This window comes from Scophthalmus maximus, chromosome 3 (genome assembly GCF_022379125.1).
Source record: "Scophthalmus maximus strain ysfricsl-2021 chromosome 3, ASM2237912v1, whole genome shotgun sequence".
Taxonomy (NCBI): Eukaryota; Metazoa; Chordata; class Actinopteri; order Pleuronectiformes; family Scophthalmidae; genus Scophthalmus; species Scophthalmus maximus.
The window spans coordinates 2,387,731-2,415,714 of record NC_061517.1 but is presented as its reverse complement, the minus strand read 5'-3'; the positions used below and the strand labels follow the sequence as shown (position 1 = coordinate 2,415,714).

Here is a 27,984-nt window from a genome sequence, read left to right as displayed (position 1 = left end):
TTCAAATCCTCACAGAAAAGCTGCTCAGGAGCCTGCTTGAAATAAATACACAAATTAATAAATTATCAAAACATCAATATTAACATATAATTAACTCATTTATTCAAATTATGCCTGACGTCTGACATCACCGGATCTGTAGCTGGTGAAATTTAAAATATATCCATATACAATACTTTTTCTTATCCAGGTCGGCGAGGTGAGGAGCGTATCCCATCATGCACTGCACAGAAGGCTACGTTCAGTCACACAATATAAGATTATTAATGACATATGAAACCAGCAGACGCTGTGGAGGCGATGCTCTCGACTAGGTGTGGTCTTTATTCAACTCACAGTACATTCTACAGATGCACACGTGTTACATCACCGTAATACAACAGAGTCGTGTAATAGCTCCTCTTAAAAATGATGAATTGGTCCTAAAAATATAAAGGAACAAAATTTAAAGTCACCAAAACTGTACATTATTAAAAATTCACTTTAAACACCACATTTGGTTTGTCATTGTCTTTTTTTGTCTTTTTTCCTTTTATGAAAAAAACCCCAAAACCTCTCGTCCCTTTTAAAGTGTAATTCAGGAACGTCACAAAGATTATTTTTTTTCCCCATCAAACGGATTCGAGTTCAGTGTAAGAAACATGTTTTAAATAAAAACCCAGAGTGTGGAGTCAAACTGTTGCCTTCATTAACACACAACAACAACCCTGTCGCACAACGTTGGACATTGGCCCGTGAACAGCAACAAAAAATGTAAAAAATAAACATAAAAAGGAATGCGTCAGAACTACTCTGCTTCTCTAGTCTTTAAAATGAGGATTCTCTTTTTCAGCCTCAGTAATAACCGTCGTCATGTTCTCACCCGGTCGCTCAAGTTGTAGGTCGATGAAGCTGCAAACACCGTTTTTTTAACCTTTTTTGTTTTTTATATCATATGAGCGACAACATCAGCGTTGAGCTGCGTCGCCGATCTCGTGCAGCAGCTTCTTGTCGGCGGCGACACTGAATATTTTACTCTTGACCGGAGGAACAGTGGATAACGTCGAACCCCCGACATTAAAAATCCTCCAGTTTCAGAAACCAGTGTCTCACACAGCAGCAGCAGCAGTGTGTGTGTGTGTGTGTGTGTGTGTGTGTGTGTGTGTGCGTGTGCGTGTGTGTGTGTGTACGTGCAGGACTCTACGTGGCGGTTACACAACGTCTAACTCGTCCCCGACGATAAGATTCCTCTTAGTTTCACTGGCCTGGTCGTGAACGGGTCGAGACTTCTCTATAAAGGTCGTCTGTACACATTCAACTACGATGCTATTGCTATTAAATAATCCCAGCTATTGTAATCTTTATATATATTTATATATAGAATATATAATAAAAAATATATTGAGCAGAAAAAGTTACTTCTAGGCATAAGAGGACCACGTTTACGTTACGTTCCATTGAACAGGTAAGAAATGGCCCGAGCTCTAGTGAGGAGGAGAGTGTGGATCCCGCTGTGGCGACGGCGAGCGGGTCCGGAGAGCGGCGGGTCCGCTGGACCCTCAGTACGAGTCCGAGAGTCCGAGACCTGGACCTGGCCTCGCTACGACACCATGGGGGGGGGGGGGGGGGGGAGATGAGGTGACAATGAGGATGAGGAGACACAAGAGGAGGAGAAGGTGACGAGACGTGTTCTCCTCCACGGTGACGGGGGAATGAGAGCGAGTTCAAGCCAGTTTCATCCATCAGGGGCCTGGAAAGATCCGTCCCGTAGAGGAAATAATAACAGACAAATAGCCAAAAATCTATACATATATACCTATACATGAGAAAGTACATGTGGCTGGAGGAAGCTCCAGACGGAGTCTATTTGTCCCTATTTGAGTAGAACTCCGCCCAGCGGCTCTCGAAGAAGCGCCTCATGGCGTGACCGGCCGCTCCCACCTCCGACGTGTCCTCGTTGAACATCTCGCAGTTGTTGAAGACCAAATGAGCGTCGGCCGCGAACTCCTCGCAGCTGCAGTACCTGAAGACGAGGACCGGGAGAGAGAGACAAGATGATATTTCTGCACCGGAAGGAATATGATACAGGAAGTAACAGGAAAATATCTCCAACTGTTTTGGAGGAACTTTGTTTGGATCATATTTATATGTCCTATTTCATCTACAGTTATGTCATTGTTTTTTGTTTGTCATGATAATTTCAATATCCCACACCGTGTGTGGCTGTTTATCTCCTAGACACTTGTCTGCAGAAAAAGATGTTCTACATGAATGTGTGAACCAACAGGATGAAGTGGAGGCAAACTGATGACGTTTATGATTTTCATGTGGGGGTTTATGTATTTTGTATTTTTCTTCTAAAAACAAGACATTTTACATTTTGATTGATTTGGTCTTGTTTCTGTTTGGTTAGAGTTGGATTGAGAAACTGGGGGGAAGTTCTATTCAGAAATGCGTCTTTTCATATTTATTATTTATTTTTAATTTAAAAGAGAGAGAACGTTTTCCACTTTTTTTCAAGCAACTTGTCCTGGGATGCAGTAAACCCTGAACTCTTTGTGGGTGAAAGTGAATTAATAAAGAGTTCTTCTTCATATGTTTTTGAAAATGTCCCGTTCTGGACATTTTCCTGCGTAACACTCGTGACAAAACTCTGAATGAAGTAGTGAGTAAACAGACCGGAAACAGACGAGCAGCGTTATCCTTAAAACGGAACTAGGTCACGAGTAGCGTATCAGCTGTTCTCACCCTCCCTGCAGGAGTCGCTCCCTCATGGTGAGGAAGTCCATGGGGTTCTTGATGATGCGGCGGTAGCCCGGCACCATTCTGGGGTTGACGGGCTCCAGGAACGGCCAGGCGTCTGCGTGAGACTCCATCTCCATCAGAATGATCCTGCAAGGAGAGAAAATTTAATCAATTATCAGTGGGGGGGGGGGTTATGAATACGATCTACGTGTAAACATCTCTCCGGTGACTCACTCGCAGAACGTGAGGTCGGGCTGGTTGCGCGTCGTCATGCGGCGGCGTTTAGCGGCAGCCGCGGCGGCTGCGGCAGCAGAGCCTCCTTCTCCAGAGTGACGAGAGGACGAGGACGGCGCCGCCGTCTCCTTGTTCCGCGTCGCCATGCCAGAACTGCGCCGAGCGCTGGTTTCATCTTCAGAGCTGTCGTCTTCGTATCTTCTCTTCTTCGTCCGGACTCTGGATTTCGACAAGCGCGGCGATTCGCCTTCGTCCTGCGAGACAAGTGTGTGAGACAGTGTGACAATCGAATGGAAGGAAAGCAAGCTCAGAGATTTTGTTTTGCTCAGTTTTCTTGGTGAAGAATCACAGGACTGGCCGTTACCCTGGCGACGCAGGTGGGACAGAACCAGTCTCCCTCTGGCACCTGAGTGATTTTGGGCCTCAGACAATACATGTGGCAGCCGCGGTCGCAGCCGTCACACAGCAGCAGAGACTCGTCGTTGTCGCCCTTCCTGCAAATCTGACAATTCTAGAAGTAAAAAGGGAAAGAAATCCTGACTGTTAAAATCACTTTGTGTGACTTTTGCTCCCAAAAGTAAAAACCAAGAAGAGTCCAAGAGGAACGGAGTGCGATGAAGTCCCTCACCACTTTGGTCACGGATCTCTCCCAGGCGATGGCCTTCTCCAGCTGCAGCAGACACAGGCAGACCTGCGGAGCGCTGCGGCAGCGATCCAGAGCCTGACGCCACGTCCGCAGCCGAGAGGTGATCTCACTCTCCAGACTGAACAGAGGGAAAAAATCATTAGACGATAAGGTTGAAAAATATATATCTGAAGAAATGGCCGAGCCGGTTCTGTTCTCCTCACCTGAACACGTCCATCGGATGCTCTTCTCCCGGCGTTGGGGTGAGCGGCGCGAGGCGCATCACCTCTGCCGGGTTCCACAGCGGCTCCTTCAGGTAGCGCCGCTCGATGTTCCGCTCCAGGTTGGACAGCCGCAGCACGGCCAGGTCCAGAGGGTGCGTGGCGATGCGGGGCAGGCCCGACCACTCCTTCTTGGTGCGCACGGTCCAGTCGTCGCGTGGGTCGGCGTCGTGTTCGTAGTACTGGAGGTCGTCGCGCGTGGAGTCAGGTTCTGGGATCGTGTACGGCTTCAAACGGATGAAACGGGGTGAGGATCAGTCACTACACAGGAACAATGAAGGATTTATTTTTTATCCAAGATGATTAAGAGTTTTAATGTTCACCTGAAATTCTGCTGTTGGCGTCTCGGTGTTAGTTTCAGCATCGCTCACCGCACTCTGAGGAAGCGCCTGGAGAAACACAGAGACACGAGTCTGTATGAAGTCGGTATTTTTACACAACACAATCGTTGCCATAGTTTGGTCAGGTCACTCAAGAGGTTGCATATTAGTCTGAGCCCATTCGGTTCATTTTTGATTTCCAGTAGGCTTTTTACCGACGGACGCAGACAAATCATGTGACGCCTGTGGAGTGACGTGAACACGTCAACAGAGCAGAGCAGAGAGGAGATGCCTGTGATGTTGATTCCACAACCTCTGTGAACCAATGTTGTCATTTTTGTGGGAGAAATCATCAGGAAATCATTATCAGGAAATTTTGGTCAAATGCCCATTCGTCAGCGGCAGCCATCTTGGTTGTTTACAAAAGCCGCTTCCTTCCGTGTCACGGTATAAACCCCGCCCACCATCAGATAATCTGTTGTGATTGGAGGAGATTCAGACCGCGAGTCAGGCAGAGCAAATTTAAAATGAGCTCACAGGATTCCTCTGGGTCACCAGGCTGAGACGAAGCAGGACGGTCGTTGTTGTGACCTCTCACCTTCAGGTGAAGGTCGGCGGCAATGACCCTCTGCTCCAGGTCCTCCACCCACTGGAGGGCGCTCACGTCCGTCTCCATGGCCCTCTCCTGCACCTGCCACGGCTGCTGCAGAGCCTCCAACAGCCCGTTCTTCTGCTCCACCTTCGACTCAAACATCGGGTCTAAACCGCAAACGCCACAGAGGAAAAACACAGGACGACGTCAGAGGATCGGCTGAATGACACAATTTTAAATCCTGCCACGGTCCATTTAACCGACGCTCACCGTTGACGGATTTGCTGCACATCTCAGTTAAACTCTCCATGTGTTTGGCAAGGTGCTTGTGCAGCACCTTCTCCCTGATTCCTCTGGGATGAAGCGCCTGTAATGTGTAGTACAGTTCCTCCGGGTCCTTGATCCACCACCAGCCACGCACCATCGCTGGAAGAGACAGGCGCACAAGTTACACACCGTGATTAAATGACACTGCACCTCCAGGATCAGCGGATCTTTTAAATCTCTACTCACACGATGGGATGGGTTTGACCACCAGCTGAGTGAAGTACTGCTGCTCCAGCTCCTGGAAGACGGCGCTGGGAGGGCGGCCGCGGCGCTTGGCTGCCGCTCCTCGGGGGCCTCTCCGGGCCGGACTGCCGCCTCTGCTGCCCCTCCTCCGCCTTCGAACGGGCCGGGCCCTGGGGGTGGTCGGAGCAGGAGGAGCAGCATCCGGAATGAGCAACGGTGGGGCACCGACGGGAAGTGTGGGGGGAAGGTCCTGTGGTGTTGCTGGGGTCACGGGGTCAGCAGGAGCCAAGCCAGGCAGGAGCGGGTCCGGCTGAGGGAGAAGAGAAGATGGGATTATTTATTAATGTGGCAAATAAAATGCGGCATAATTAAATGTATTTTGCATTGATTGCGGAGGGCAAACCTGTAGCAGCGGAGAAGCGAGTGCGGGCAGATCGCTCGGGACCTGGGGGAGGAGTTTCGGGGGTGAGCGGGGAGAGGCGGGAGCCTGCGGCTCGGTGAGCGAGTTGTGGTCACACGGTTGCTTCGGGAGCAGGTTGAACCACTGTCCCTGTTTCTCCGCCATCTGCTTCACGCTCTCCTCCGGCCGGTTGCCCTCCGGCGCCTCCCCTGCCGCCGAGCACGTGCCGTTGGCCAACGCCGCCGCCTCCTGCGATTGGCTGAGCCAGTTGTGGAAAGCAGTTTGTGTGAGGTCCATCGTGCCGCTGTTGGGCGATCCCGGCCCCTCTTCGCCGCCCGACCGCACGCTGCTCCGACGCCGGCGGCGGATCTTGGCCGTGCGGAGGTGAAGCTCCACTTCGGGTTTGATTTTCCGGGGGCGGCCGCGTCCCCTCGGCCGGCTCATGAGAGACGCGGTGCCGGGGAGGGGGTCTTCCTCCGGGGACGAGCTCTGGCCGGGGGGAGCAGCGGTGGGAGAGGCAGGAAGAGCAGTGGGAGAAGTGGTCGGCACAGGAATCTCCTCGACTTTGGGCTCCTTCTTCAAGAAGGTGACGGGCACCTCAGCTACGAGGACGTCTCCTGAGGCTGCGAGACAGAAATGTGAGAAGGTTATGACGCACAGGCCGAGAGGTTGTTAAGACTAAAGATGAATAATGTATTCTCAAGACGCACTCAAGAGCTCCTCGGGCCCCTCGACCAGAACTCCTCCGAGGTGAGGCAGAACCAAGTATCTGCGGCGGTAGCGGTCCTGGCCCAGCAAGACGGCACGCATGGAATTAGACGACTGCAGCAGCTTTTTACGGAAAAACGCTTGGCGCTGTGGAGATGACAAAGAAGACAGACATTATTTTTTTTGTATAACGCAACAGTAATGTATGAAGCACCACGTCGTCACAGCACCAGTCTCACCTTCGTTAGCTTATCGATCTGCCTCTCCAGCTCCGGGACGCTGGCGTTAGTGGGACTCTCACTCTGCAGCAAGAAAAAAGGATTAGAAATAATTAGTTAATGGAGAATCATCAGGTTTTCGTTATATAGGAGAAACTAGTAAAGTAGAGGAGATACGTACGTCGCTGAGTTTGGGCTCCTCTTTGCGTGCGCGGCGGTTGCCCCTCTCAGTCGCCGCGCCGACCTCCTCCAGACTGAGGTTCTCCTCCTCGGCCACTCTGGCGCTGCGCCGCCGCTCCTCGAAACACAGTTCCTCCTCTGAGCGCCCGGTTCGACGCGCTAGCGCCGCCTTAAGTCTGCCACAGGAAACACACACGCTCAGTAACGATGACAGCTTTGGTTTTTTTTATCTGTATTTGAGCACATATGGATGTGCGTGTATGTATATATGTATTTACATAGTTTATGTCTACTCTTCGATATAGTTTATTAAATGATGCTGGACATGCATTTATAGATGTATTACAAACCATGTTGGGAATCTGTAAATATATGACATATTTATATATATATATATATATATGTATTCTTTCATTCCTTTATTTTTTCCCATTTTTCCTTTTTTCATTATTTTTTATTTTTCCCCTTCTTTCTTTTTCTTTTGTTAAAAATGAAAAACTCAACAACACATTGTTCCAAAAAAATTCTGTATTCGACGAGTTTGATCTTACTTGCGTAATTTCCCCTCGATGATCCACTTGTTCTTCCTGTAGGTCGCAATGTTTTCCAACGTGTTGTCTATATCACTGGAATATGAAAGGCAAACATTAATAAAGTAACGTGTGGGGGGGAGGGGGGTTAAAGAGCCTTAAGAATAAAACAACTGGTTCTTGGGTCCCACCTCGTCACAACGTTGCTGCCGTTCAGCGCGTCCACCAGGAAACCCAGGATGGAGGCCTTGGTGTCGGGGGGCAGTGCATGAAACGTCTTGGTCCTCAGCGTGTTGCACACGTCCGTATCGTAACCGTGCGACTCCAGAAAGACACGGAGCACTTCTGACACAGTGCCGCGGGTCAACTTCAACTCCACCAGCTTGTCTCCGAGGATCTTCACCGACTGAAGACGAGAGATGAAGATTTACGTGAAAACATGGGGCTGACACAAAATTGGTGGTTTAATTCGAAACAAATCCTCTCACTGGAGCTGAAACGAGTCAATGTTTGGTATTTTTTACTTTACTAAGCTCTAATCTCACACCTGGTAGTAAGACGGCAGGCCCGGGTCGTGGAGCGCAGCCTCCACCAGCTTTATCAGCAGGTCTTGGACCTCTCCTTGGCCGTCGCCAAGGCCGAGGAGGCCTTCCTGCAGGGTGGCGAGGCTGGGGATGTCCTTGGGAATGTTGAGGCCAATCACTTTCCCGTAGCCGTGCAGGAACTCGACCACGGCCAGGCAGTGGGCAAAGGCGGTGCCGGAGAGCACCACACCGGGAATACGCGACAACTCGGGCAACAGCTGGTGGAGACGAAAAGTTTGAAGGGTCACGATGAAAAACCTCCAGAATCACAGTTTTGAGAGAGAGAGAGAGAGAAGGTTTTTAAAATCAGAAACTCACCTTGTGGTCAGTGAGACACATGTCCTCCGCGGGCTTTTTCAGCTCCTCCGCGATCAGCTGCTGCCGCTTCCGTTCCTCCAGGCGCCTCTGGGCCTGCGCTCTCCTCTCGGCCGCCCTCTTCGCCGACAGAGCGGCCTGAGCCGCCGCCTCCGCCTCTGCCTGAGCTTTGGCCAGAGCCTTGGCTTTGCTCCGGGCGCTGAGGACCCTCTTACCCTGGGCTATCCTCTCCTCGTCCGTCTGCCGCACCGGCGGAGGGGCCTCCACCTTGGCGGACCTTCTGCGGCCCGGCTTCTTGGGTTCTGCGGCGGGCTCGGACACCGGCTGTGTGACCTGCGGTGCCGTCGGGTCGGCTGGTTCGACCTTCGGCTCCGCGCTCTTCGCCTCCTCGAGCTGAAAGCACAAAGAGGAGAGAGAACAGGTGGAGGTGAGGAAGACGGGGAGTCGAGGACATTGCTGATAAATCATTTAATTTTCTTTGTCTGTACCTTGGCTTTCTTTTTCTCCTCTTTCATCTTCTTTTGCTTAGCATCCTGCCTTCTCTTCATTCTTGCCTAAAACATGGAGCAGCAGCAGAAGAATTCAATACGAGATATCAGCAGCACGACGGATCAAACTTACAGTCTGGACCACAAACCTTCTTCTTCATTTTCTTTTTGATTTTCGCCATTTTCTCCTTTTCCTCCTCCGTAAGAGCATCTGTAAACAGTAAGAACAAACAATCAGCCAAAAATGTCACAAAGCCAATCATCCGATTGTGAAGTTGTACGTAAACCGCCGCTCACCTTTGGCCTCGAGTCGACTCAGCAGCTTGGCGTCAACTTTGCTGAGGAGGTCAATCATCTTGGGTTTGGGGGGTCTGCCGGGGCGGCGGGCCGGGCCTCGCTTCAGGCCGCGGGCCCTGCGGGGTTTCTCTTTGTCGGGGTTCGGAGGTCGACCTCGGCGGCCGGTGATCGCCATGATCATGGAGGGAACCTCCTCGTTGGCCAAGAGGATCCACTTCATACCCTGCAACATTCAGGAGAGAGCAACCAGTCAACTACAATGTCTAATACACATTTCTAACATGTTTGTGAAGACATTGGTTTGACGGCACTGTAGTTATGATTAGTAGGTGTAGGTGTCATATCATAATCCTTTTAATCCACAATCCATGATATCAATTCGGATCTTTCTTCACATGAATGAGACTCTGATAGAGACATATGATAAAATGTGGTCCAATCACTGCTCTGTATATAGTATTTATATACCTTTGTTTTTTTTAATTTAATGTTATTTTTTTGTTAATTTTTGTACATACTAACCCTTTTTTGTAAATTTCTTATATTTTCTTCTGTCCACTTTGCTGCTATAATGCCCGAATTTCCCCATTGTGGGACGAATAAAGGTATATCTTATCTTAATCAGCACAGCCATCATATGTGAACATGGTTTGCAACGGTATGAAATTTTCACGGTATGATAACTGTCTCAGGAAATATCACGGTATTCCACCATAATTATCGGTGTGAATGCTGGAAATCGTCTGTAAGACGGGAGTTTACCGAGCAAACGGACAACGCTGACGTAGAGACGGGTTTGTGGGAAATTATTTTGCGATAGCTCATTTTATGGTCGACATTTAAACGTTCATTAATTTCTTCGTTAGCAATTAAAAGTTACAAATGGGACGTCCAGTAGGAAAGCAGATGCGGGGGTGAGATTCACTCTATTCGTTTCATTCGTTTTTTTACAAAACTGGTAATTAGCAAATGCTAATGGTACGATAACCGTCTAGTTTCATATCGTTGAATACCGTGAAACCGGATATCGCCGCAACTCTACATGTGAACGTAGCACGGATCCACAGTTAAGAGAACCTCAGATCCAAACCTCATACTGATGATAATTTACTCATATAGGACTTTTACGAGGTTTACTGCGTGAAAGGTAAAGTTCTAAAACAAAGAGTTGGGTCTATAGACCTCGGGGGTTTCCCTCTCTTCGTAGAAGTCTCCGACGGGCATCCGAGGGCTGAAGCTGAAGTGTTCTCTGGAGACCACGGTGTCCGTGTGTCTCTTCAGGTACTGAGGGACAAGACGACAGGACAGACATGACAACATCATCTGTTGTGTCGCAAAATCAAAAGCGGTGATGAAGGGGGGGAAAAAAAAAAATGTACCTTGACTATTTCCGGGAACTGCTTCATTCTCCTTCCACAGGGGGTGTAGTACCACGTCTCCCCCTTCATGCGATTCTCCGCTTTCTTCACTCGAATCTCCCTCTTCCACCTTCATCATCACATTCATGATCAGACACCAAAGGTGAAGAAAAAAAATCTGGTCAAAAACTTGTCAACGTTTTCTTTCTTTTTTTAGATTATGCATATATTATTTTTCTTTGAGTTGTGTATATACTGTTGATTTCTCTTCCTTGTCTTGTTTTTACTGCTGGTCACTTGCAATGGCAACAAAGCGGGAGTGAAGCCTTGGTCACGTTGGCTCACCAATTCATTATTGATAATTTCTTAAGGTTAAAGGAACAGGGCTGCAGCTAACTATTATTTTCATTATCGATTAATCTCTCGATTATTTCTCGATTAATCGATTAGTTGTTTGGTTCATAAAATTTCATAAAATGTCGATTGTGTTTCCCAGAACCCCGAGATAATGTTTTGTTTTGTCCTCACACCAAAGATATTCAGTTTACTGTCACTGAGGGGCAAAGACACCAGAAAAAAATCATATTTAAGAAGCTTTGTTTTCTTGAACCGATTAATCGATTATCAAAATAGTTGGCGATTAATTTAGAAGTTGATTACTAATCGATTAACTGTTGCAGCTCTATAAAGGAATCCTCACCCGTGCGCCAGAGGGAACTGGACCTGCTCCTCCGTCGCGACCCTGCGTCCCTTCGATTCACCTGCAGACAACCAGTGTTTGAAATGAGGCTCCGACTCAAACTGTGAGATCACGTGTCAGCAAAACGGCGACATCGACCTTCTTTATTAATTACCTGCAGTGGAGCTGTCGTCGTCGTTTTCAGCGTCGTCGTCAGCCGTTGCGTCGCCGTCTTGTTTGGCCGTTTTCGCCACGTCTTGTTTCTTGGCTCTCTTCGCCTTCTTTGGTTTCTCGCCCGCTGAGGCCAAAGCCTCGGCCAGAACGGCTTCGATCGTGGCCGTGACTGAATCCACCTCTTCTGCAGAAGGCCCCGCCTCTCCGGACGCACCCGATGGTTCTTTCTCGTCCGCTCTGAGGGACTTCTTCCTCTTCCTGCCTGTGGCCGCCTGCGGTTTACTTCCATCCGCTTCGTCGGGCTTGACCTTCTCCACTTTGGGTGTTCGAGTGCGCGGCTTCCGCTGGGACGCCGCTGGAACTTCACGTGAAAAGGCGAAAAAAGACAAAAAAAAATTCTTCAGTACACGAATGAATGAATGTTTGTTTTTTTATGTTTCTAACAAACTTTGTTGAAATCAGAAGGTGGGATTACCTGGGGTTTTAATCCACATCGCCTTCGGAGCTCGAGGTTTGCGTTGTTTTCCCGGAGTCGTCATGGGATCCGCAGCAGCCGGCGCTGGCAGATCCATCACCGGTTGCAGTGGGTGTACCGCAGGGCTCTGTACCGGGATACTGAAGGCGATGAAGTTCTCATCTCTCATGTTGAGACTCGGCAGAGTCACTGACTCGTCGACAGTGGTCTTGATGCTGCTGCGTCCAGCTGAGTTGGGTGAACGTCGTCCTCTGGCCTCCCACTCGGCCTCGGCTCCTGATTACAGATTAGACCGAGTCGGCGTGAATAAATAAAATAAATAAAAAGACATGGAGGTGGATAAGACAAAAATATTTATTTTGTCCATAGAGGGAAAGAAAGAAAGAATCAAATCATTCTTCACATAATTTCTACCTGACAACACGCGTGATTGTAAAGATTTGTAACGGTAAGAAATTTTAACATCACGGTTATCAGTATTATCACGTTATTTTTTTTGAAGTATGATGAAAATATTCATAAATTACCAATACATAAACCTTTCAAAAGAACAGCTCATTGTTTTTTTAGTTTTTTTAGATATCCATTTGGTTCAACTGCTCAGTTCAGTTTCAGTGTTCCTTTTCTCTAGGAGAACATATATTCAGCTTGACTGTCTTTCATATTATTTTTTTATTACTATTAATTTATTTTTAAGGAGTTGATTTACTTTATGCTGTACAATATTATCACCACATTTGTCTAGCAGTCCATTTTTTCTGACTTTCATTTTTATTATACTTTATATTCTCATGTGTTTTTTTATCAATATATATATATTTATTTTTACTCCTGTGTATTGAATTTCTTTTTCATTTATTAGTTTATTATATTCCTTTCTATAATTATTTTATTTATTTCATTTATTTTATTTATAAATGGAAAAAGTTGTATATGCGTGTAATATTATGTAAACCAACTCTTTTTTTTAATAAAAATAAATAAAATAGCAATTTGATTGAGATGTGCCTGTGTTTGATTATGCTTTACAACATAACCACCATGAAACAATCAGATTTTTAAAAAAAACAATAATAATAAAACAGTTTTTTATTTTACATCCCTAGCGTGATAATAGTTTCAAATGATCAGGATCTCGAGGACTGTACCTTGACGACCAATCTGCAATAACAGGCGTGAGTTGGGTCCATCACTCGAGTCCGCGGAGGGTTCGTCCATGGGAGCGGTGCTGTTCAGAGAAGACTCCAGTGCCGATCCCCCGGTGATCTGACAACTGCTCTCTGTCTCTTCGGCCTCGGAGGTACCTCCTCCGGTGGCGTCCAACGCGTCGTCGTCTCTGGAGTCGTCCGCGGAGAAGAAGCTGCCGTCTCCGGTGGCGTCAAACATGGTCGACGGTTCCTCCTCAGCCTGGGAGCTGCTGTCAAACTGAGAAGCGTCTTTGCTCGGGCCAAAGCTGTCGTCAAACTGAGCGGAGTCGTCGTCCGAGCCTGAGCCGGCGTCGTCGTCCAAAAGAGACGACTTCTCAAACACGGAGCTGACCTCCATCCTGGAGGGCGTGTCACACGATGATTCCCCATCGAACTGAGAAGCAGCGAGTGAAGAGCTGTCAAAACTGTCTTGGGCCAGATGTTGTACCCTCGTGCTGCGATGTGGTGGAGACAGTGCGGGTGGGCTTTGCTCCACCGTGGACTTTTCCAAGTCCTTCTGTCGATTCTTGGCCGTTTGATCAAAGGCGGCGGTGGTCGGCAGAGGAAGATCAGCGAGGGACTTACTCGTCTCAGTCTGTAGTGTCCTCGTGCTTGAATCGGGGTGAGGGAGGCGTTCCTCAGGTTTTACATTTCTTCTACTACTGAACACTTTCCCATCCTTGCCGCCATGACCACGGTGCTGTGGCCTGGGAGACGGCTGCTCCAGTGCACGAGGACCAGTGGTGTTGGGTGGATGCTGCTCAGAGTCAGAACCAGAGGACGAACCCGACGCAGGAGGCGAAGACACCGAGGCAGGAGGGGCGGACACGGCCGCAGTCCTGGAGGCTTGAGTGGTTAGAAGAGGTAGGGTAGACAGAGGTTGGACTTTACCTTGGGCTGCGAGGGAGGATAAATTCACCTCTCCTGGTGGTGATGATGAAGATGATGATGATGCTGCTGAGGCATAGGAAAGACCAGTGTCGATAGCTGGAGGAGTGTGTGTGTGGTCACAAGGTTTACCGCCGACCGAAGACGTAGATGTTGACGAACAGGAGCCGGGTGGTGCTGAGGTCGAAGCTCCCGATTTGGACATGACCGATGGAACCAGACCAGCTGATGAAGAGGAAGTGACCAATCTCGGGGGTCCCGGCTTTTCGTGCTGCGCTCCAGATGCATCAGGAAAGAGAGAGGCGATGGAACCTTTCACCATTTGCTGAAGAGACGAGAGGGGCGCAGACGACGAGGACGTGACGTCCGGCGGGGAGACCGCTGTCCGAGGCCCAGACGCCGCAGGAGGCAACGCCGACTCCACAGTTGAAGAGACTGGAGGTTTGGACAACTTCTGAGGTGACGCCGACAGGGAGGAGGAGGAGGAGGACGAGGACCTGGCAGGAGTTACTTCAGACGGGAGAGGTCTGGGGCCTTGAACCATTCGAGGAGGTGAGGAAAGCTGGGGAGGAGCTGCTGGAGACACACTGGGAGACGCCGAAATTCGTGGTGGAACAGATTCCACGTCGGGGGACGAAACAGGCACAGATTTGGGAGGAGCTGCAGAGGACGACGACGACACAAACTGGGGAGGAAGAGGAGGGGGATTCACGACTGCCTCTCCGGCGGGAGACGACACCTCAGGAGGACACTGAGCAGCCAGCTGGTCAGAACTCTGTCGATAATCGCCCGCTGGTCCCACGTGAGCCGCAGAAGGTTTGGTTTGGTAACTGTCGGTTTTGGGAAGCCTCTGAGCCACTGGTGCGCGATCACCGCCGCCATTGTAGCTGGTGTCTCCCTCCTTGACCGCGTCCCGCGTGAGTCCTGAACCTGGGGAAAAAAACAACGCGGTGAAACAGCGAAAAACGCCACGAGAGGATTTCCACAATAGACTATAGACTATATATATAATTGTCTAATGTCTATGTATGCTCTCGTCTGTCGAGGAGATTTTTCTCTGGTATATTTCTGCCTCGGAGACGCTGAGAACTGGTTTCATTCATCCTGTATTTATTCCCTCTGTGGAACCATCAGACGCTCCAGCGGCCTCCACACTCTCAATTCAGGTTTAACTGGACTAATGAAACAGTTTTCAAGGCTGATCGGGTCTAAAGGATTCTCTGTAAACAGACTTAACCGCCTGGCAACAGGCCACAGACAGGCCACACCCCATCGTTACACAGGTTCTCTCTTTATTCGAGAAGACTGTTCGTTGTAATGACCGAGCACGTAACTGTTTTTTTGTCCTGTTGTATAAGACAACAACATTATTAATGTTTCAGGACTAAAATATTCTAGCACGTTATGGCAAACAACACTTTATATGTTCTCTCCAGAGAAGAAGAAAAACATTGTTTTTTCCCCTCATTCATTCAGCTTAGGTTCTGTGTCAAAGTCAGAAAAATCTTAAATATGACAAATTCAGATGCTGCAAACAGAAACACATGGTCTTTCCGATTATTAAGTCTGATGTAGAAATACATTTTTTTTTAATAGACTTCAGAAGAGAATAACTCTCAATGACAAACAGCATCAGTGTTGGGTTGTTTCCAAAGGTTTGGAGTCAAACAGTGACATCTGCTGGTTAAATGTTGACACTGCGCCATTAGTCACTGAACCAGCACTCGACATTCATCAGTGACGTCTGCAAATTGAGATTATTTTCACTAATGATTCATCTGCCAAGTATTAACATAAATAAATGAGGGTGGAAACTGTTTGTGACAATTCTCCAGAGCCAAAAACTGGTAAGTGTCTTTTCTGTTCTCTGGCCTGAGACGCAAAAACCAAAACAAATTCAGTTCACAGTGACAAAACAGAAGAAAACTCAACACTTGAGAAGTTGGAAGCAGCAAATCTTTTGGATTTCTGCCATAAAACTGACTAAAAACATTAATTAAAAAAAATTCAATTAACTGTTTGTTGATAAACTACCCAAATAAAAATCAACTAACTGGCACAGACAGCCAGGCACGAAAAAAATAATAATATTCCCAGCTGGGTTGTGATCACGTAGCTGAAAAATAAAATGTATTTCAACAATATAACTTTGCACAGATGTTGTATGAAACTGATGAAACCGGGGAGAGTGACGTTTGACCAAAGAGGAAGAAGATGACTCTCAGTGTCACTGACGCAGTTCCATTGAGGAAATAAATGCAGGACATTTCAAAATGTAGAACTAAAACAATTCGAGACACATCTGTAACAGAGATTAATTTCAATAGAAACCAGAGAACCACAAAAAGAACTGACAGGATCAAATAAGGCCATTAAATTGTGGTCACCTGATACTCCCAGGCTGCCGTCCCTGCCGTGGCTCCTGGGCGATCCACTGTCCTGCACTGTGGATGGTGATATCATGGTGGCCGAGGTCATCCCCACCGGGAGGGGGCTGTCGGTGCCCGCTCTGCCCACGCCGTGGTGCTGCGGGCTGCCACGTGGAGGGGTAAAGTTCTGGGTTGCTGGGGGCATCAGCTGAGCCTGGCCTGGAGGCTGCGACTGCTGCGGTGACTGCTGCTGCTGCTGAGGAGAGGGCAGGGTCTGGTGCTGGGGCTGGGGCTGATGCTGGTAGTAGGGCATCCCATTGGGCATCAGGCCGTAATGCTGTGGTTGCTGGTGCTGCTGGTGGTGGTGGTGCTGCTGCGGGTGGCGGTGAGAGTGGGGGTGTTGCTGTGATGCCTGATGTGGCGGGGGCTGTAGGGACTGCTGCTGCTGGTGATGCTGTGACGGTGTAACCCCGGGATGCGCCTGACTCTGGTAGGTCCCGTACACGCCGTGAGAGTTATAGCCCATCTGCTGCGGGCCGGGGTTACTCCTGTTCCAGTACTGACTCCCAGTGAGAGGCATGTTTGTGGGGCCTGCCACCGGCGGCTGGTGGGAGCCTTCAATGCCCCCGTTCAGTTGGTACTGTCCGTGACCCTGGAAGTGGTGCTGCGACTGAGGCTGCGCCATCCCAGGCGCGGGCTGCTTCTGGTGCATCCCGTGTCCCGGGGACGTGCCCATGGCCGGGGCGTACTGGGGGTGCCCTCCCCCCCACCGGTAGTCGTAGCTCATGCTGCCCTGGTGGTGGTTGCTCACGTGTGGGTACGGAGCAGTCGGCGGGTGGGCACTGGGCACGCCGGAGCCGTGTACAGTAGTGGTGCCGTTCACATTAATCTCACCGTTCAGATCTGTTAAGACACAAGAAGTCAAAGCGGTTTTACATGAGCGAAAATGAAGACTTGAGACCGACGGACCATCGAATCAGAAGTGATGGGGAGGCGGCAGAAACTTCTTACTCTTCCCCTGCTGAGAGAAACTCATGGAGGAGCCGTTGGTGTAGAGCGAATCCCCTGAGGAGCGTTTCAGTCCTGAGTTTGCTGAGGAGTGGCTGCCGTAGTTGAAATGACTATTTGACTCCATCTGGTTTAAAGAAAGAGAAAGAGAAACACCAATGAATCAACGCGGTCATTATTCACTGATCTTGTCCAGTCGTGGCTCCAGACGCACGATGTCACACGTTCATTCATTATTTAATTCATTCTTATTTTGTCCGTGCAGCTTTGACGAAAGTCGACGCAACGTTTTTAAAACAACAACAACAACAACAACAACAACAACAACAACGTCCGGGTTGTTTGTTTCCTGAACTGGCTCCAGCCGCTGCAAGACTGTGACAGAACCTCCGGGATCCGACAACAACCACCGTCAAAATGTCGCAGCGGCGGCGGCAGATTCCAGGCCCGAGCCTCTAATGGACCAGAGGAATATTACGATCGACTCATCATCGCCGCTGATGAGGAGCCTCGAACACGAGTAGCCTCCATCTGCCGCGCAGAGAGAACCGACAGCCGGCGGCCCCACGACGGAGGCGATCGCCGAGGAGGACCCGTCGCCCCCCCCCCCCCCCCCCGGGGAGGGGAAGGGAGGGAGGGGGGCGAAGAGCAGCCGTTACAACACACACGTCTCGCATCCTCCGAACACAAAGTGGCCATCTGTGACTATTCGGTTTCCCCTAATTCGAACCAGGAAGGCCGCGTTAGCCCCGTCGCGCGTTCTCCTGCTTTCTCTTTAAAAACACACACATGAACGCCGCTGCGCCAACAGCCGCCGCCGCTAACGTCGCCGCTAACGTCGGCCGAGCGTTGGTCGAGTTGGACGTTGAGACCCGCCGGACGGAACAAACCAACCGCCGCCGCGGCTCCAAGGTTACTGAGCCACGGCTTTCACAATAGACGCGAGCTAGCTGCCACGGCTAGCTGCCACGGCTAACGGATAGCACCCACTCGACTGTTTACCCGGAGCGAGTGCGATGCTTCACAGCTGCGACGTTAGCCGACGGCCGTGCGGCAAGGTACCGCCACCACGCCGCTGTGGGTCCATCGCGATGCCCGTCCGCGGCGAGGAGGAGGGAGGAGGGAGGACACACACACACACACACACACACACACACACACACACAGACACACACACACACACACACACACACGAACCGGGGGCCGGTTGAGTTAGCCGGAGTCAGCCGGAGCGTCGGTTCACAGATGGAGGCGTGCTCCCCCCCTTTTGTTCACGGGGGCTAACGTTAGCTAGCAGCCCGGTGAAGTTACATTGTTTACGCTGCACGCACACACACTATTTCTTTTCTTTTTTGCAGAGCATCATCCTCCCACTCCACCGAAAGTTCCCCCCCCCCCCGGTAATTTCTCTTAAAAGCTGCCCCGACCTTTCAGTTCCGAGGACCGCCCCGGAGGCTTCTTCGGCCCGTCGTGTTGACAGCTGTGCGGGTGGAGATGATGGAACAGCGATAAATAATATAAAACATCTATTCCATAACCTTTGGGTTTTTAAATTAGCAAACATGGCTGCTGTGGTCCGGCGCAGCCATGATCACAGAACAGCGCGAGCAGGCGTCAAGCTCCCGGCAATTAGCACAAGCACATCCGGTCACCTTTCTCCGTGACACTTCAAAAGAAAACACCATATTATAATAATGATAATAATATTAATTATAATAATAATACAATTAAAATAATCTTTTATTTAGGACTTTCAACAGTTAGAATAACCCTACAGTACGTTGTTTCCAGTTATTAGTAAAGTATACCCTAGAAAAAAATGTTGTCTAAATATAAAAAGTGAAAATTTAAACTATGGAGGAAAAACGTCTGCCTTCAATATATTCTGTCTGTTGTCGAATTGAATACAAGAACAAACAGCTCCTATTAAATGATTTCTTCAAAATTATTTCACAGTCGTTTTATTCTTAATTTAATCTTAATCATCACCCACTGATCCTGAGATACGAACCCGTGGATGAATTAGTATTTACCGAGGTAACTTCAGGTGTATCGCGGGTGAAGTTCGGGAGATCACAGCCAGTGACCGGTCCAACTACTGACCAATCAGATCACTGGGAAAACCAACGTCATCATTCTACAGGATCCCGACTGGGACAAAAGAGTTTAGACGAAATTATAAAGCGCAACAGATGTTGAGCTCAACAAAGTGCCCGCCCCCTTTTTTTTAGAACGGCTTCGGTTCCGGAAGTGAATTTGTTTCGAAAATCCTTATATAAAGAGTTTAAACGTCGAACCAAACCAATAAACCACGAGATCAATTGTTGCCGTCAAACATTTTATTTGGAGAGACAGCAACAAAAATTGTAAAAATGGATAAAAAGGCCCAAGACTGTGTACATATTTAGATTAAGAGTTAAGGAACTACTCATCCCACAAACCATTGCGAATGCCTTTTCAACGACCTTTAGCCAATCAGAGCCGTCGATGTTACACTTTAGGATTGTGGGTAGTGTAGTACATCTGTCCACTCGTTTTAAAACTGTAACCCTAAACCCTTACAACTTTTTCATAATGAGTACTTTACTTTCAGTACTTTGAGTGAATTTGTTAATGTTAATATTTCTACAAAAATAATTGAATGCAAGGCTTGAACTAAACTGAGTATTACTTATTTTACAAAGGTAAAAACCTTTGTTAAACACCAACTAAAAAAATCATTAATAACCATAACTGATGTGAGTTTTCTGCTTTAAGCCTTAATTTCCATTCATGTTTTTAAATTAACTGTAAAAAAAAAAGAGAAAACAGTTGTGAGGGATTTTTATTCCTCAACAAAGATAATTAGACGGTCAATGACGAAGCAGGTTTTAGAAAAGCCAAATGACAATTATCTAATTATAATCCAAACCTGTCAATAAAAAATCAACTATTTTATTTTAACGTGCTTCGCAGAGAAAGCAGGAAACTGCTGCTGCTTATTAATGGCACATTGTGGGAAATGACAGTGAGGAAATGAGGCCTGAAGAGGAAGTGTGCTAATGCCGAGGGCCGAGGAGACTGCAGGCTTCTAGGTCCTAACGCTGAACACTTGAACATCAGCACTTAACCATAACTCGAGTGCAAATACTGCAATAGAAGTAACATTACTTCTTTTGAATTCAACAAAGTTTACTGGTTTAAAACTGCTCTTGAGCTTGGCCAAGTGAATATCATTTTTCAGTGTCTGACAGTTACATTTTCTCAATCCTAAGAATTCAAGTTTTCTTAAGATTGAATGTAATTTAATCAGTCATTCCAGCCAAACTGTGGGCTGCGATAATCAGTTAAAGTATTTTATATAAAATACAATTAGTGGCCAATTTATTAGGTACAGCTGTGTTCAGTTCACAACACATTTACGTCGACAACAAAAATCACCAGTTCACAGGTTTACCAGATGAAGCGGCCACTGAATAAACAGTGTATTTAAGTGGAGATAAAATTATGTTAACAAATACATTTTCATAATTATGGATTAATGTTGAACCTCAGTACATTAATCACTTACAAAATCACAAGTCAAATGTCATCAACGACAAAAAAAGGCTTTAAAAAACGATTCTTAAACAGTTTATTAGAAAGATGTAGACAATAAAAAAAGAATTTCCACTGTAATTCAACATTACTTGTCTCCCCTTACATTTTCTATTGACAGTGCAAATATAATTTGGTCATTACACTTCGCCATATCATTCCTCACCGACGAGGGAGGAGCTATTCTAGATGAAAACATGGAAAGAACCTGGAGAACAGCAACCAAACTGCACGACACAGAGGCCCCGACGAACGTCGAGCCTCTTTTATCAGCCGCCAAAACGCTTCAGCTGCTGCCACAGTTCAACATGTACGTACATGTGTGTGTGTGTGCGTGCGTGCTTGTGTGAGGTGGAGGGTACAAAGAGAGGAACTGTTAAGATGATGCTAAATATGTGAGATTCATTCGGATTATCCAACGTAGGCGATCACTGGGAAGATGCAAATATTTCTGCGATGATCTCAGAAATCTGTTAATTGTACAAACAATGGAAGAAGTAAAGGGAAACATGTAAGCTGGAAGGTTAAGCTACAGAAACGAGAGACTGGATTCCTTGATTATCTACTTCACAGCACATGGAAGGCTTCAGAGGAACCAATCGATAAGTCGATGCATCCAAATTCTTTTTGATGTCACCACATCTAAGTGAGAGATAAACTACACTGGTCGACTAACTTAAAAACCACAACATCAGGAATGGGGGTTGGGCCTAATTATCTTAAACCACGTTTCAGCTGAAAACAAATTGTAAATCTCTTAAAACACATATTGCTCAGTTGAGGACAACTATACAGCTTTTTTCCAACAAATAATGTGCTTGGTTGTAATATTGAACAGTAAAACGAGATATACCCCAAAAAAAGGTGCAGTACAGCAAATGGAAGTGGAGACAGCTGCTCTGTACAATACCATGCATATCAACCTTCAGTGGACTGACGGCTCCAGAGCGCGGAGCCCAGAATATGGATTTAAATATGAGTACTGAACTCGTATGTACAGTTGTTTGTCACTGCCTTCAATTTTTTTTAAGATATACATTTGTTTTAAGTTTTCCTCTCGCCCGCCGTTCTTCCATTTCCCCTCCAGAGTCTCAGGTCTTCTATTCCAAATCAGGCATTTCTGAAAAAGGAAAAGAAGGAACATTTTAGTCTTCCATCAAACAAATAAATAAAAATAAAAAGTATCATCACGTTTCATATACAAAGACTCAAACACGTACTTTCATCGTCGCTATCTGCAGACTCATCCTGAAAAGACAACAAAGTTGAAAAATGTTACACAATCATCTGCTTTATGATTCATGTTTATTTGTGAATATGACTTTAAGTATATTAATCAAATCAAAGACTCAAAAAAGTGTTCTTACGTCCTCTGGGCCTTCTAGATCTAGGTCTTCTTCACCTCCCATGTTGCTCATCAGCTGGAAAATCACAACAACATTGTTTCAGTCACATAAATTACTTAATACTTAAAAATATATATACATATATAAAATCTTTCTCTGAGGTTCATAAATCTGGTAGAATGATGAGACAGACGACAGATGACTATGCTGATTTATTTTTCCCCCTCTTCGTTGAACCAAATGATTAAATCCTATTCATTTAATATTTTCCTCCATTTCCTGAAGAGTAGAGCTGACCAACATCAGAGTTTAGTGATGCACAAATCTCACTTCTCATAAGTGTCAATTTCATACCCAGGTGCAAGTTTTATTTAATTTTTAAGTTATTTTAGGGGCAATTTAGACAGGAAGTGAGGGGGAGACAAAGGTTCCTGAATGGATGAAAACCAGAGACGCTGTCTGTGTCACTAATATACAGACTTGGACAATTCGATAAATAGTCACTTGTTATATTGAAAAATACATCAATATAAAATTAGGACTGGTCATATTGTATTAAATTAAACTTTAAAAAAAAGGAATTCAAATTTGACCATCCAATGTTTAAGAACAAACATAATAAGAATGCAACCGTTCATCGATTACCAAATTAATTATCAACTATTTTGATAAGGGATTAATAGGTTCAAGAAGTTTTTCATAAATGTGAATATTTTCTGGTTTCTTTCTTCCTGTATGGCAGTAAACTGAATATCTTTGGTGTGTGGACAAAAACATCATCTTGGTGGTTTTGGGACACACATTTTTCACCATTTGATGAACTAATCCATTCATTGAGAAAATAATCCGACAGATTAATCTGTAATTAGTTACAGCCCTCATTTATAACATTATTCTGTGAAATGTTTTTTTTTACCCATGTTCACAAAACTTTGTCAGACATTTTGGGCCTTGGAACAGATTTGACATTTTTGATTTAATAATTTCGTAAAATCTTCATTATGTTTAAAACGGACAGAATAATTATGAATTATCTAATCCTTGTTTATCAGTGTTCTTACGTCTGAGAGCGGGTTGGCGTTGACCATTTCCTCGTCTGAGTCATCCTCCCAGTCTTTCCAGTTGCTGAAGTCGACACTGAGCCAACTCAGCTGTGAAAACACAATCAATGGCAAACAATCTAATTATTCTACTGTTGTGCGTCAATCAACTGTGTCTTACTGTCAACTGTGTGTATTTCATCACACACACTGTCTATTAGATTAAAATGATAGCGTTTGTCTGTGTAGAACTGACCTTCGCCTTCTCTTTCGTTAGCCTCGGCCACGGCTTCCCCGGCTGCGCTTTTCTTAAGTAGCACAGCACCGAGCGACCTGTGCATTTGTGTTTGGATTCCTGCGTCGAGGCGGAAAGAAAGAAAACAACAGTGTGTGATCAATTCACAGCTATATTTTGCCCTCATCCATTATTTGTGTGAATAAATATTCACAATATTATAAAAAAAAAGGCAATGGATTCGGGGCAGCGACTTACATTTTCGTCGATGGCGTCAAAAAGGTCTATTTCGTTCTCATGTTTGACATTGTCAGTTCCCGCAAGACAACTGTGGAGGAAAAAAACAAACATGTGGTGAGTCATAATTGCTGTTACCCACAGCATGAGATTATTCTAGCTGGACAAAAATTAAAAAAAAACCTGAATAATAAAATAAAATTTAAGCTGCAACTGCGATCATTTCTTTTCAAAGTGTGCTACAGTATCTTTATGGTTCTTGCTCTGCTTCTCATTTTCCCTTTACACGACGCTCATTTAATGCTTCCTATTGAATTAGTAAAATGATTCATGATTGTGCTGTGAATCTTGATTCGGCTGCGATAAAGTGTCTACTTCCTCCCTTCTTCTGTCCCTGAATCCAGTCTCCTGTTGCAGTCTGACTCGGACTCAAAGGAGGCGCGCGCGCACACACACACACACACACACACACACACACACACACACACACACACACACACACACACACACACACACACACACACACACACACACACACACACACACACACACACACACACACACACACACACACACACACACACACACACACGTGGAAGCAACAACAAAACCTTTAGCAAGAACTATAATTATACAATACAACTGAGGCAAACGTACCTGAAACCAAACTTTGCCTTATCAAAATTGACTTTAACATCTTTGCTGTCGGCTACATAGAACTCTATAAAAACAGAGTCCCTCCGGTCGTACCACTTGGCTGTAGCTGGATGCCTGCGAACAGAGAAGACAGAAAAACATCAACAAACAGACTAACTGATTACGTAATTAGAATTAAATGTGCCTTTCAGGTTCAAGAGACGTGTCCAATAAAATGCATAAGAGATCATTTCAGTTATTGCTGGGACATTTCCTGTAATGCAAACCTTAGCTTATATATATCAGTCGATGTATCTGTATCGGCCCCAACACAAAATAACTACTAAATTTTATAAATGTCCAGTTCCATAGCACACAAACTGCTCGGCTGTTGCTGGATCACGTCGGAGTCTTTAGGTCTTCAGGTGCATCAGGTTGCGACGGAGCATCGTGTTACAGTACGTCAAATCAACACGATGGTTTGGATCAGCTCAGGTTCCTACAGTCAACTCATGTCACTTTGAACAGATATGATCCTAGGGCTTCTTTTTTTATATTTTTAATATCCAATATAGAGTTAGATTATACTAGGCACTTTACAATATTGTGTAGGATGCATACTACTGTAATTATCTTTAGAGTCGAAACAATGAGTTGATAAATGGTAAAATAATATTATTTTATAAAAACTATGTGAATAACTATTTTAATAATCATTTAAATATTTTTTGGGTGTGATTTCTGGCAAAAGGCCAAACTTTTCATTGAAAAGGAATTTCGGGTTTTGTCCAGTTGACGGAGAGAAAGACGCAGTTAGATGACGTCAGCTCAGGTTTAAATCTGAGTTTACAGGTGAAGCTGTGACGTGATCTTATTATTTTTACCTCCACTGAAAAGTTATTAAATAATAATAAAATAAGAATGGGAATTTTTCCACATTATACAAACGAAGTGATGATCAGATCCACAACTAGAGTTACAACCGATCAATAACCACTCACTGACCTCTGCTTATTAATGTCAAGAGATGTTTTAATGTAGTTCAATATAGAGTGATGGATATTAATATATGTTCATAAACACTGATCGCAATCTGCTCCTAGCATTTCACCGAAGGCCTGATAAATCAAATCCTCTTACACATGATCGCGGAGCAGCGTCGAAGCTAACGGTGAGCTAGCATTAGCTCAGCGCAACTTCACAACAACTAGCTACATGTTCATTATTTTAACTTTAACGTGTTTTGTTTTTAAAAAAAAATCTCTTTTAAATGGCGACGTGGTTGAATGTGACACCGACCCGCTGCTAACGAACCCGCCGATCAATGGACACCGTCTCCTGCTCGTCGAGCTAACGCCGCTCACTCTTTCGGCCGCTGCGTTAACTTGAGCCATGCGGTGCAGCTGACTCGAATCCCCGGGGGAGAAGTGGCCGTCCACCGCCGGTGCGAGCCCGGCTCTGCTGCGATACCCGCGGTGCTACAGACGGGGCTTCCTTCCAACCCGGGCCGCTCGGCACTGAGTCATCGTTAGCCCGCAGCTCGCTGAGCAACAAGGCCAAAACCTCCCGCCTTCACGGACGCATGTTCTCAGGCGGCTAACGTCGGCTAGCTTAGCCTAGCTTAGCTAGCTTAGCTAGCTATCTTAGCGTGTTGCACTTTGCCTCCGTCGTCACCTCAACGGTGACTCCGCGTAACTCACATGTCTTGATGAGAAGTGATTCCTTCTTTTGGCTTGTTTTTGTTCCGATGGGGGAAAACGGTTCCCGTGAGAAGAAAACAAGGTGAACGCAGCAGAAAACAAGGAGCGCAGTGCTGCAGACGCCTCTTATCCGGGGGACTGAGACCGAACGCTCCGGATCTTCTGACGTAGCGCCGCTACGAGAATGGCACTTGTGACGCAGCACGGACGTAGTGGACGTTTCTAGAGCGTTGAGCCGCAGCTGCGTGTGATGCGAGGTGGGGAGGTGGAGTTGAGGAGGGGAGGGGAGAGGGAGGGGGGGAGGGAGGGGAGAGGGAGGGAGGGGGGGAGGGGGGGAGGGAGGGGAGAGGGAGGGAGGGGGGGGAGGGGAGGGGGTGAGGGAGGAGGGAGGAGTTAAGGGAGGGAGGGAGAGAGGGATAAGGATGTGAGGAGGGGAGGGGAGGGGGGAGGGGTTAAGGGAGGGAGAGAGGGAGGAGGGAGGAGGAGGTGAGGGGAGGAGTTGAGAAGAGAGGGAGGAGTTAAGGGAGGGCGAGAGGGAGGAGGAGGTGAGGGGAGGAGTTGAGAAGAGAGGAAGGAGTTAAGGGAGGGAGAGAGGGAGGAGGGAGGAGGAGGTGAGGGAAGGAGTTGAGAAAAGAGGGAGGGAGAATGGAGGGGGAGGGGGGAGTTGAGAAGAGAGGGAGGGGAGAGGGGAGGAGTTGAGAAGAAAGGGAGGGGAGAAGGGAGGGGGAGGGAGGAGTTGAGAAGAGAGCGAGGAGGGAGGGAGGGGAGGAGGAAAGAGCGGAGGGGAGGGAGGGAGGGAGAGACAGAGGAGGAAGGGAGGGGGGGGAGGAGGATGAAGGAAGGGAGAGAGGGAGGAGGAGGAAGGGAGGGAGAGACAGATGAGGAGGGAGGGAGGGATAGAGGGAGGGAGGGAGGGAGGGAGGGGAGGAGAGGAGGAGGCAGCTCTAATGGGATTCTCTTTTTCTTAATAAAAACTTCTTTAACCGATTAATCGATTATCAAAATAGTTTTGCGCTTAATTTAGTAGTCAATTACTAATCGATTTAATCGATTAACTGTTGCAGCTCTATTCATCTTAACTACTGATAACAGTACATTAAATTATTTTCATCACTTTACATGTTTTTGTTGGTTTTTAAAGCTCTTGTCATTAGACCATATTATGGGGATTTGATTTGATTTAGAAAAATAATTTGATTCAACATTACAATTAAGATTTATATTTAAAAAAAATTGATATAGAATTAACATTTAGTTTTAAACTTATCATGAAGATTTAGATTTAATTTTAACCTTACGTTGTTTTTTACAAAAAACATGACAACATTCACAAATATTGCTGTAAATCCATTACAAAGTGCCCGTTTGTTTAAAAACAGTGTTATAGAGCTAAAAGTGGAAGAGTTGCTGTTAAATTCTTCATCTGCCTTTTACCAACCTTGTTAAACAAATCAAATCCATGACAAAAATCAATAGGAACATGTACGCTATATTCTTATGTCACGATTTTTTAATTGGATACGTCTTTATTATTGGTTCAAAATAATATACCAATGATTTATCGAAAATTTATAATCCTGGTTACTACAGTACGTCTTTAGCAGTTTAAAGGGAAAGTCTATCAATTATCAACACGTTAAAAGTCACCTCAAATTATTTATTTCACACAAATATGTTCAAGTCTGGTCGATTTTTTTGGGAGCAGACCCATAATTTATTCTTTCATATCCCATTACTCTCTTCTAAAGATCTGTAAAACCCATTTATTAAATTTGTGCTACAATGTTCAGCTACACTATCTGCTACTTAAACATGAGAACTGAGGTGTCCTGGGACTTGATGCTGTGTGGAGGTTTTCAGTTGTGTCTTGTTCAATTCAAAGCTGGAATAGTTTGAGCTCCCTGTGACATCTAAATAGTAATGTTGGTATAGAAAATGGGAAACTTGAAAATTATAAATTAATATTTCCAGTAGTGGCCAGTTTAGAAACACCTGACCCATCCCTGCCTCGACCAGGCTAATGATCCAAATTCTTACACCATTTCCCAAAGAACAACAAACAACCACAAA

General features: G+C 46.3%; 2 protein-coding genes across 2 annotated transcripts; both read right to left on the bottom strand.

Annotated features, from left to right (window-relative positions):
• Nucleotides 1-304: 304 nt before the first annotated feature.
• Nucleotides 305-19,146, bottom strand: baz2a (bromodomain adjacent to zinc finger domain, 2A). Its single transcript, XM_035644277.2, has 30 exons — nucleotides 18,572-19,146; nucleotides 17,148-17,271; nucleotides 16,155-17,039; nucleotides 12,841-14,697; nucleotides 11,693-11,968; nucleotides 11,219-11,578; nucleotides 11,065-11,125; nucleotides 10,386-10,494; nucleotides 10,189-10,290; nucleotides 9,007-9,229; nucleotides 8,859-8,920; nucleotides 8,710-8,775; nucleotides 8,225-8,614; nucleotides 7,870-8,124; nucleotides 7,514-7,728; nucleotides 7,344-7,418; nucleotides 6,794-6,968; nucleotides 6,634-6,696; nucleotides 6,397-6,541; nucleotides 5,690-6,309; nucleotides 5,290-5,596; nucleotides 5,047-5,202; nucleotides 4,783-4,943; nucleotides 4,188-4,253; nucleotides 3,808-4,091; nucleotides 3,587-3,722; nucleotides 3,323-3,469; nucleotides 2,959-3,212; nucleotides 2,728-2,871; nucleotides 305-2,002 (listed from the first exon to the last, which is right to left on the bottom strand). Exons 2-30 carry the CDS (start codon nucleotides 17,269-17,271, stop codon nucleotides 1,843-1,845), a joined length of 7,878 nt encoding a protein of 2,625 aa, XP_035500170.2. The 5' UTR covers nucleotides 18,572-19,146; the 3' UTR covers nucleotides 305-1,842.
• A 1,594-nt stretch (nucleotides 19,147-20,740) lies between these two features.
• Nucleotides 20,741-26,162, bottom strand: ptges3b (prostaglandin E synthase 3b (cytosolic)). Its single transcript, XM_035645611.2, has 8 exons — nucleotides 25,915-26,162; nucleotides 24,236-24,349; nucleotides 23,600-23,669; nucleotides 23,363-23,461; nucleotides 23,128-23,217; nucleotides 22,088-22,141; nucleotides 21,941-21,968; nucleotides 20,741-21,840 (listed from the first exon to the last, which is right to left on the bottom strand). Coding segments are annotated over exons 1-8 (477 nt in total). The 5' UTR covers nucleotides 25,917-26,162; the 3' UTR covers nucleotides 20,741-21,820.
• Nucleotides 26,163-27,984: the final 1,822 nt, after the last annotated feature.

Bases quoted from the DNA above. Each gene is read 5' to 3' on its own strand.
- baz2a (XM_035644277.2), bottom strand. From the start codon at position 17,271: ATGGAGTCAAATAGTCATTTCAACTACGGCAGCCACTCCTCAGCAAAC. The intron at 14,698-16,154 runs GTGACCACAATT...TTTTTTCCCCAG, and splicing joins CGGCAGCCTGGGAGTATCAG to GTTCAGGACTCACGCGGGAC. The intron at 6,969-7,343 runs GTAAGATCAAAC...TTCCTGTGGCAG, and splicing joins ATCGAGGGGAAATTACGCAA to ACTTAAGGCGGCGCTAGCGC.
- ptges3b (XM_035645611.2), bottom strand. The intron at 23,218-23,362 runs GTCAGTTCTACA...GTGTTTTCACAG, and splicing joins TAACGAAAGAGAAGGCGAAG to CTGAGTTGGCTCAGTGTCGA. The intron at 21,841-21,940 runs GTACGTGTTTGA...TTCCTTTTTCAG, and splicing joins TGCAGATAGCGACGATGAAA to AAATGCCTGATTTGGAATAG.